Source organism: Aulonocara stuartgranti (assembly GCF_965226115.1).
Source record: "Aulonocara stuartgranti genome assembly, chromosome: 4".
NCBI lineage: Eukaryota > Metazoa > Chordata > Actinopteri > Cichliformes > Cichlidae > Aulonocara > Aulonocara stuartgranti.
In genome coordinates this window covers 20,809,333-20,819,880 of record NC_138942.1, presented here as the reverse complement: position 1 = coordinate 20,819,880, position 10,548 = coordinate 20,809,333, and the positions used below count along the sequence as shown (strand labels likewise).

Sequence of the window (10,548 nt, the reverse complement as noted above, 5' to 3'; positions counted from 1 at the left end):
GTGAGTTTGCGTTTGGGTCCTTCTCCTGCCTGCCACACAGCCGAACTGTGACACTAAGTAAAGAGAAGGAAGAACACAGAAAGACAGCAGTGGACAGGCATAAAGTAAAAACGGCACACAATCAGGCACTGGCTGAAAAGATCTCACTGGAAGAGCAACTGCGCGCCACAAAAAAGCAAACAGAAATATTCACACAAAAAACGAATTGCCTGGAAAAGAAAAAGCGCCACTTCCAAGAGGAATTGTACCAGTGCGTTTTGTCCTTTGAAAAGGCATTTCCACATGCAGGTCACTTCAGACAAAAAGAAAAGGTGGAATTTAGGGATATATTCCACAACTTGAAAAAGAAATACGTAGACGGTGTCATGGTCCTGAGTCTGAGGACTCAGTGTTTTGTGTTTCCTTATGCTTTTGTTCATTCCGAGTGTGTATTCTGTTGTTATTTTGCCATTTGTTAGGTTTCTGTTCTTTGCCTGCCTGCTCCCACTTCTCTGTGTTCCCTCTGTCTGTCCATGGTGTTTTTGTGTCTGCTCATGAGTCTGCCTGTCAAGTTCAGTGTCCTGTCTGGTTCTCTGTCTGTTAATTTCCTGTTTTATTCTGAAGGTTCATGTCTGATGTGAGTGTGTTCAGTTTACATTTCCCCTGTCCCGTCAGCTCTGATTTCTCCCAGCTGTGTTGCCCTCCTGTCTCTTATCCCCTGATTACTGGTGTGTGTATTTAAGCCCTGTGTGTTCTCCTGCCTGTTGCCGGTTCGTCTGTATTACTCCATGTAAGTCCGCGCTTTTCTGCATTCATCTGTGTCTCTCTGCGTCTCTGTATCCTCCGTCAGTCTGCGTCTCTCTGCCTTTCTCCCCGTGTCCTGTGGATTTCTAGTTGCTCTTTAGTTTTCCCAGTTTAGGTTTCCGTTAGTTTGTCTCATTATTCGTTTTCTGTTCCTGCCACTGACACCTTGTAAATAAACTCCACTAATCTTTTCATACACTGCTTGCTCTTGGGTCCTTTTTCCAACTCCACACGGCTCGCCTCGGCAGCCGTGACAGACGGTGTGGAAGGCATCCCCTTTGTTGGAACGACCGAGTTTCTTGAAAAACAGCTGAACTGTCTACGTACCAGATGCAAGGATCTAGATGCAGCTTTACTAGATAAAACACGGGAGCTGGAATCATTTAAAAAGCAGTACAATGATATGGTAAAGTCTTCCGAATACGCTTTATTCAAACAAAAACAGGAGCTCATTGGACCAGTGAACCAGATGATCAGAAAGGCTGGCAATGAAGAAAAAGAGATGGGTCATCTAAAATCTAGAGTGAAAGACGTTCAACTCCAGCTTAAATTAGAAAAACAGAAAGGACAAAAGCTCGCACCGTTGGTCCATAGAGGCGTGATGGGGAGATGTTATGGGGAGACTCCAACTCCGTCTCAGATCTTTCCACAGATTAAACCTCGTCCACCTCCAGTGCAAACTAAATTTATTCAAGTGGCTCCAAAACACCCTGGCAGACGAAGGCCTTCCCCAGAGTCTCCATCAACACCACCTTTCCTCAATTCTTATGATGTATTACCACCAATTGGAATAGGCCATTAGAAGTATACTTCATCTTGTCTCCCTCTATTCTCTTTCCATCACCCCCAACCGGTCGCAGCAGATGGCCGCCCCTTCTTGAGCCTGGTTCTGCCGGAGGTTTCTTCCTAAAGGGAGTTTTTCCTCCCCACTGTCGCCCAGTGCTTGCTCAAAGGGGATCTTTGGATTGTTGGGGTTTTCTGGCTTTTTCTGTAGTGTTTTCACCTTACAGTATAAAGCAGCTTGAGGAGACTGTTGTTTTGCCATGATGCAATATAGTATTAAATATTACTAAATTTTAAAAACATCTATTATAGCATCAAAGTAAAACAAAAAAACTAAAGTATACTTCAATGAAATTAATCAAAATGTCTAATCTGGCAAAAAAAAGAAAAGAAAAAAGGTTTCACCTTTAAATAAAAATCCAAATCACAAAAATTCTGATTTTTGTTGTGTGTGGGGGTTTTTGTGTGTGTTGTCAAGTATAAAAGTTTTGCACTCTGTCACGGTCTCGATGTCTGCCCGGCCGGCTCCGCAAGGTTACATATGTTTATTGTGTTGCTGCTTTCTTCCACTCGTCATTCTGCCTGGGCGGAGCTCAGGCCCACGCACCTGTCTGCAATTACGCTGCAACGTGTCCTGTCTGTATGGAGCCTGAGAGCTGCCAGAGTAATAATGTAGATACAGGCCTCTTTCTCCTTCTGCTGGTGTTCATGGTTTTATTCCATTGATGTTGCTATCATTTGTAAATATATTTATTTGGTGTTATTTTATCAATTTTCTACTACTGTCGTTCATGTATTTATTTATTTTTTTGTATTTAAATATGATTTTTTTAAAGTAATGCTGCGAGTTAAATAAAGGTTTCATTGAATAAAAAAAAGATTTAAAGATGACTGGTGGCGGAAGCAGAGCACAGACTGTGAGAATCTATCGCCATCGTGTGGTGCAGAGATATATTTCCATTGAATTTAGACTACGAAAGCTTGGCTCACAGAGCAGCTGCAACACGAACAAAAAACATTAAATAGCAACATATTATATTATATTATATTATATTATAGTGCAAACAGTGCAGGCTTCAGCTCTGGGGAAGAAGCTGTTCCTCAGTTTGGGTGGATTCTGTCACTCACAGCGTTGTTAGCCCTCTTGTGCGCGCAGACTGCAACCCCCCCCCCTCCCCTGCCCCCCCACTGTGCGTTGCCCTGATATCTGCAGTGTGAGGTTGGATCGCTCATTTTCATCCCCACACTGATGCCACTTATTTCGGTCTTTGTTTGACATAAAAGGGCATATTTGTCACTTTATTGCAACTATATTTGCACTCTTGAGCTCCTTCATTCACTGACTGATTATAAAGTTATTACTTGCGTTATGTATTCATCCTTTTGAACATAATTAATGAAGCCACATGTAATCACTAAAATTTGTATTTTGGGTACAATAAGAGAGTTTCAGATGGAATGCTGTTTTGTTTAAATTTCACCAACTTGCTGATGCCCACGGTTGTGAGTGCAGCTTCTTACTGTACATGGGTGGATGGTTGTAAATCACATCACAGATGCCAAAAACCTCTCAAACCAAGCCCTCTTGCCGGTGATGCTGTGCGCAACCTCGTGACAACCACATGACTGATACTAACTCCTGAGCTGACTGTATGCTAACATGCGCCACAAATAAGGGTCATATTTGGATTTAAAACAATCACCGAGAAGCTTCCACTGAATGCTACTTTCCCCTGCATGACACTGAAATCATTAACACATACTAACCCTCCATACCCTGTAGGAAACTCACTTGCTTGGAATAACATTTCAACAGGGAAAGAGTTGAGAGCAAATGTCCTTCTCTTGAACCTTCTGTCAGTCAGACAAGTGTAGCTTGGGCTTTTCTTTGCACAGGACAGGATTAACAATGGCGACATAAACGAGCTAAGGAAGCATAGAAACTGCAGAAAGGGCGTATGGCTCCTGTGTCAGTGAATCCAAACTACCTCTATGTTTGAACAAATCCAGTTACACAGCTCAAGAAAATATTACTCTAACGGAAGAAAAAGGCAGTATGTGTCTCAGTAGTACTAAAAAGCTATTATATCAAAACGTAAAGGGAAAACAGTTTGATGAGCTGTATAGTGAACTGAAACTGAAACAAAACGAAGCCTATCATTAGGAATACTGACTTTTTACAACTTCAGTTCTTTTTTCACTCAGTAGGTGGCAGCAAACTACAAACAATGGTTGCATTTTACACTCATCCGTTTTCATTAGAGGCAGAACCCAGAAGCACATCCAGGTTTAGGTCTACTGCTTGGTGCTACACAGAAACAGGCTGAACAGACTGGAACTCACATGAATTTGGACGAATCGAAGTAAGAACGTCACTTCTGCTCAATTGAATTGATTATCATGACCCTCACTAATAGCCACCTTAATAAGTTAAGAGCAATGTGCCAAAGTAGTATAAATATTTTAACTTTTGGCAAATCCAGCAGGTTGATTAAGTGATTTCACATCATGTGTTCAAACGGCTTGTCAGTTTTTAATATATCCCATGTGCGCATACTTAAGCTTTAAAAAAATACAGTCCAATGACCTGATAGATGTTTGCTGAACATTGTGGTTTACATCAGCACTTAAATTAAATCATAAAGAACCTGTTTTGTGTGGGCTGTTCGATACCATGAAGCAAGACCTCTGAACATCTCACTTTTTACACACAAACACACGCACGCAAGCAAACAGTGTTTTATGTTCTGTCGTCTAAAATATTATAAATTTGCCCAAAATAGAAGTGTTTAAAACTTCTATACAGATCCTGTGCAGCTGCAAAGCAAAAATAAAAAACTCCCTCCAGGCAGAAGCGGCCATTTTCGTATGTGGGGAAAACCCCCACAAAAACAGAGGGGACAGGCTGGCACCAGAACACCATGGATGTGCCCCGAGATGAGTGTGAAAATGTGATTATCAACAAGCCCACCTGGGCTTCAGGTAGGCCGCACGCTTGTCCAGAGTTCACTTTGTCTTCAAGCGTTTTAATTTAAAACATCAACTGAGGCCTACCCCAAGCTAAAAGAAGCTAAACCTATACACCATGGACAGAGACAGTCTGATTGAGTTTTATTTTAGGCTGGGAATGAGCTACAAACGCATTTTGAAAAGCCTGGCAATGCAAGGAACCATCATTACGGAGAGACATTTAAACCGGATATTGAGAGCCAAGTCGCTTTACAGACGTAAGTACGACCTGGACGCCGGGATAGATTTTATTGTGAACCAACTGCAAGGGCCTGGGAAGGATCACGGTTATCGGTGGATGTTTACAAAGTGCAAACAACACGGCACTGCGATCAGGAAAGAAGACGTCAGGATCCTCATCTCTTTACTGGACCCATTAGGTTCCCAGGTTCGCCAGACCACACGTCTCAGAAGGAGGCAATATTTTGCTCAGGGGCCTAACTTTGTGTGGCACATAGACTCTTATGACAAACTAAAGCCATATGGGATATGTATTAATGGATGCATCGACGGTTTCTCACGCAACATCATTTGGCTGCGGGCCGCACACACTAACAGTGACCCAAAGGTTATCGGAGGTTACTTTGTGGAAGCAGTGGAGAGTCGTGGGGGTTTCCCCAGGCTCGTACGAACTGACATGGGCACTGAGAACGTGTTGGTCAGAGACCTCCAGCGTTATTTACAGAGAAATGACGGGGATGATAGAGCAGGAGACAGAAGCTATGTCACAGGAGCAAGTACGGCAAACCAGAGAATTGAGAGCTGGTGGGCAGTGATGAGAAAAGAAGGAGTCGAGTCATGGATCAAGCTTCTAGGAGAACTGAAGGACGAAGGATTCTTCTTTGGGGATTTCATTGACAAAGCTCTGTCACAGTTCTGCTTCATGTCAATCATTCAGGTAAATGACCCATATTATGATAACCAGTGGTGGTAATTAATTACATTAAATTACGCTGTTTTAGCAGTAAGGGTAACAAAATAATCGTTTACATACCGTAGTTAAAACGACATTACCTTTACCGAACGGTAAATGCAATGTATTCCTAACGTTGTTGAAGTAGGTCAACTGCACTCTGTATGTGCGTAATGGAGGCTGAAGCATCGACCCAGCCAAAGTTTTTAAATCAGGGAACACTTTGCCAATTGAACTGATCAGAAGTCAGCACGACTTAAATGTTGTTTTTTTCTGATCGGAGGACATTATCCTTGTCTGCGCTCATTCTGCATCAGCAGTTATGCTGCAGCTACCGATCTGTCACTGCCAGTCTGTCAAAAGCAGTCAGAGGCTTCACGCATCAGTAACTCTTCAGCGCTCTATCATTGGTACATTCAGGACTCAGATGATATTGGATCCCCTCATGGGATTGAAAAATATTGATTTTGTCACCTGTATTATGCGCATAAAGTTGAAAAGCTTTGCGCATCCGGACCAAGATTAGTATTAGTATTAGTATAAAGCCCAGATCCCACAACTCAGTGGTTTGCCTGGTGTGGTTCTTTCTTTTCTTTTTTTGCAATCACTCCCTCTTCCTTTGGTTTTCATTAAACTGCATCCAAACATTGCTGCTTTTCAATTCATTTAAGGATGCACCACACTTATTGTCGACCATTTTAAAAATGCCTTGTATTACAGCTCTGACCTAATTCTTGTTTCTTCATCAGGAGGTATTGAATGACATCCGGAGTGTTTGGAATGCTCACCGTATAAGGCCCTCAAAGAATAACAACGTGCCCTGTGGGATACCTGATGTCATGTACATGGCCCCTCACCTTTGGGGTGCAGAAGACTGTCTCGTTCCACTGACAGAAGATTTGACCTTGTGTAAAAATAGCTGCACTTTTGTTAGTTCAGTCCCATGTGATGTGCAAGTGTTTGATTTGTGCACAATAATAATGGAGGAATCAAGCTTGGAATTCCCATCTACCATGTCCCAGGCCCTTGATTTATATTTTCATCTCAGGGATACAGTTCGTTCACAGTTATTTGAGGCTACTTAAATGGACACAAACATACAAATGTAGTACATTTTGTACTTCAGTACGTATTCCTACAGCTTAATGTACTTATTATTAAGTAATTATTTTTCTCCAGTGTGTACTTATCTTGTCTTTGTATCAAAATTATCAGAAAAGACTGTATAACATAATTTTCATTTTATCCATGTCAGTAAATTAACTCATCATGAAGTGTTGCTTGCTCTTGGTAGTGTTAAAATCTCCCAATTCTTTGAATCTTTGGGCTGAAGGAAGGACAATACTCGGTGTATAAATGCTCAATCAACAATCTTTTATTTCCATACAATCCAACACTTTATGAGCATAAGCCATCATGATGGGGAGACATGCATGAAGAGGGTCACAGCAAATCTCAAAATGGTGACGGGCTACTCCGCTTCTTATAGCCTCTAGTGGCCCCCACCTAGTCGTAAAAGCCTAAACATTCACATTCTTTCTCTGTTACGGCGCCTAAGTTATGACCTCGGCTCCCTGTCTTTCTGCTCTCTGTAAAGGTGGGGGTATGGAATGTGGTCTGTCTCTTCTATTATCGGCACAAGGTCCTCTGCACACAACATTCTCTTCATGATTCAGCAGTATGAAATGTCAAGAAACAGTGTAACACATTCACAGCAGATCAAGGGTACAGGGTAATCCACACCTGTCTAACAAATCCAAAAATGGTCACATTCTTTTAACCTAAAAATATAAGGGAAACTAAGCTACATACTTTGCACACAATCTAGACTAAGGGATACATATATGTTCTACAGCTGTTAACATAATTCAACTACTTTAACTACAGATATAAGATAACATATGATAACAGAATAATCTCACAGTAGCTACAAAGCGTGGAGTATTAAACTAAAATATGATACAGGTTAGAAAAAAATAAATCCTTTTGGGATTGAGTTAAACTTATCAAACTGTTAAAGCATCAAAAGTTGTTCATAATAGTTTTTGGTAGCAAAAATGTGTTCATTTCTAACAAAAACAAGAGCACCTTGGATAACAACCACATAGACTGGCAATATAGCTAATGTTGTGATCAATTAGACAAGAAGACCAAGTAGGCTAAAGTGTAGAATCATAGTTGTGTCACCAATGCTCCAAATGTTTCTTGAGCCTATATTTTTGTTATTGTGGAATAGATTAAAGCAATCCCATGTTTGATAAAGAACGGCTTCTTTTCTTAAAAATCACAGCACGTGTATGACATTATAGAATGAGTAATTAAATAACTTTCAGCGGTGTCATTAGACATGTTCATGTTTAAAGATGTATAGAATGTAACAGAGAGGACAATGTTTTGTACAAATGAGAATGGTTTACTGGTGTCTTTCAAAATACACCATACTCAAAAACAGGTTGTATTTTGCATATAATAACAGGCTAAAATAACAGTTACATTGTGAAGAGGTTATACAAACCTCTTCACAATGTAACCAATCTCTGTAATTGACAACTTTTCTTCTAAACCCATTAGGAACATAAAGGTTCACATTCTTGTTTCTATTAAGATTTCTGCAAACATCTGAAATACTTTAATATAGAACATGCTTAATCAGTTGGAATATGGTATTTGTAATGGTGTTGTACTTATGTTTGTATATACAGTAGACAGCACTCAGCAATCTTCCAGTTTGTAGAACTGTTACTGTATGCTATATTGGAAATATTTGTTACTCTTCCTGTAGTAAAAAAGTATTAGAATGTTAAAATTAGTCATTTATTTTGGCACTAGCCAAAAACACAGTAACAATGTGTGCAGCAGGAACAGATGCACTTCTATGTTTAGTGTACGGATTCCTGCCAGGTGAAGCACTGAAAATTAAAATCATTTAAATATGTATATGTATTTTCAACTGGTGTTGTTTTGTGGTCTCATTCCCCAAGCAATTTGTTGCCTTATTTTGTCCCCAATATCTAACTGCTGCTTCTGCAAAGTCAGAGTGCTAAGTGCTGTCTACTACAGGCAACTCCACTTCAAATAACCTGAACATTCCCTTTAGCTTACTATTTTAATTAGCGGGAGAAACTAAGAAAGCACTTACTGACCAGATGAAAAAAAAGGCTGCACATGAAAAAGGCACAACGGGCTACACCGTTAAGAGAACTTAACGGCCCAGTCTATTGAACATTCACATTCATTCCTTCATGTTACTGTTAACTACACCCGTGTTTCTATGAACTGTTAGGGTGGAAAACCTAAAACGTGTAGGGCAGAGTGCCTTGAGGACCATGGTTGGGTAACACTGACCTACACCACATCCATCACCCACATAGAGCTTGCGAGAATGCTGTTAAATTCACTGCGAAAGTCTGGTTAGCTGTGATAACCAAGGGGCAGCTTTAGCACACATCCACATGTGTGGGATTGTGGTCTGCGGAGGAAATCTGTAGTTTCTATGAACTCAATTAGTATGGCTTTATCGAACAGATTGGATCCTGTACAGAACCGCAGGAAAAGCTGAAGATATCAATTTCTCCAATGTACCTTTTCAGGTAACGAGAAACTGTTGACTGGGCAGCTGTCATCTCCTCTGGAAAGATTAGAAGCTCCTTCACTGTTTTTACAGTTGGTTTTTTTTCTGCAATGAAATGATGCAGTCCTTCTGGTGGGAGTAAACCAGCTACAGAACCCACAACGGGACGCCAGCACTTGATTACAAACATTGGGGCCTGAATAAGTACTTTGTGTCCTATCTGTGATATTGACCTCAGATGAAATAATGTTTGAGTCCTCAAAGGCACTGATCAAATCAGTAAGACAATGACCTCTTCTAACAGTTAGTATTACGGGACAAGATCGTGGTTCAGGGGGTGCTTGGTCAGGAATATTGGCCTCTCCTGTCAGCCCCGGTGAGAGAGACAATGTGTGATGAGGTGGATCAGACTCTTTTTCTGTAAACAGTGTTTCAGGGTTTAGTTCAACCACACTAATATCCACCCTGTTATCCCCACTAATAATAACAACTGCATCAGAATCTTCACTTTCACCTACATTTGGCAGACCATCCCATGGTAATGTGTCATTCAGTTCCAAATATCCACTTATGGAAGCTCCATCATTAATTACAAAGTTTGATGGTTCTGAATTCACGTTTTCCACCAACAGATCATCAGCGGCCTGATTAGGTTCATTGTCAGTGAGATCTACCACAGAGGGCTGGGTTATTGCATGATCGGCCTCTACGTCTTGAGGCTGCTGTTGTGTTTTCTTTCTGGTACACAGATAAAGTCGCAGAATTTTGACCTTACTTTGCTTATACAACTCATCAACTGTACTGGAAGCATCCACATGCATCTGTGAGCTCTCAATATGAGTTGAATAGTGTGAAAGACTTTTGGTTTTTTTTGAGGTGCCATTGGGGAAAAACTGATTTTCAGCCATAAGTTTGATATTTGACACTGTTTCATTTTTATCTACAGATAAATGCCTTGTTGGGGCGACCATGGCTCAGGGGGTTGGGAAGCGTATCTGGGATACCAGAAGGTCGCCGGTTCGATCCCTGGGCTCTCTGTCCTGGTCGTTGTGTCCTTGGGCAAGACACTTTACCCTACTGCCTACTGGTGTTGGCCAGAGGGGCCGATGGCGCGATATGGCAGCCTCGCTTCTGTCAGTCTGCCCCAGGGCAGCTGTGGCTACAACTGTAGCTGCCTCCACCAGTGTGTGTGAATGTGAGAGTGAATGAATAGTGGCATTGTAAAGCACTTTGGGTGCCTTGAAAAGCGCTATATAAATCCAATCCATTATTGTTCCACCACCACTTACACACGTCACCTGTTTGAACCCACCCTTCTCCTCATCAAAATCCATCCAGCCAACCTCAATTCGTCTCACTGTTCGTTTTGCATTTGTATTTTCTGCCCACTGAGACAATTTCTTTTTAGGAGGCATTCCCTCAGCTCCTGTCAGTCTTTGTCGTAGCCTTGAGAGTATAGATTCTTTCCTGGATGGTGACGTGTTGCTTG

General features: G+C 41.3%; 1 protein-coding gene across 1 annotated transcript; it reads left to right on the top strand.

Annotated features, from left to right (window-relative positions):
- Positions 1 to 4,379: 4,379 nt before the first annotated feature.
- On the top strand, positions 4,380 to 6,713 carry LOC309704389 (uncharacterized protein). Its single transcript, XM_082529519.1, has 2 exons — positions 4,380 to 5,473; positions 6,238 to 6,713. Exons 1-2 carry the CDS (start codon positions 4,652 to 4,654, stop codon positions 6,571 to 6,573), a joined length of 1,158 nt encoding a protein of 385 aa, XP_082385645.1. The 5' UTR covers positions 4,380 to 4,651; the 3' UTR covers positions 6,574 to 6,713.
- The last annotated feature ends 3,835 nt before the right edge of the window (positions 6,714 to 10,548 follow it).

Bases quoted from the DNA above. Each gene is read 5' to 3' on its own strand.
- LOC309704389 (XM_082529519.1), top strand. From the start codon at position 4,652: ATGGACAGAGACAGTCTGATTGAGTTTTATTTTAGGCTGGGAATGAGC. The intron at 5,474-6,237 runs GTAAATGACCCA...TTTCTTCATCAG, and splicing joins GCTTCATGTCAATCATTCAG to GAGGTATTGAATGACATCCG.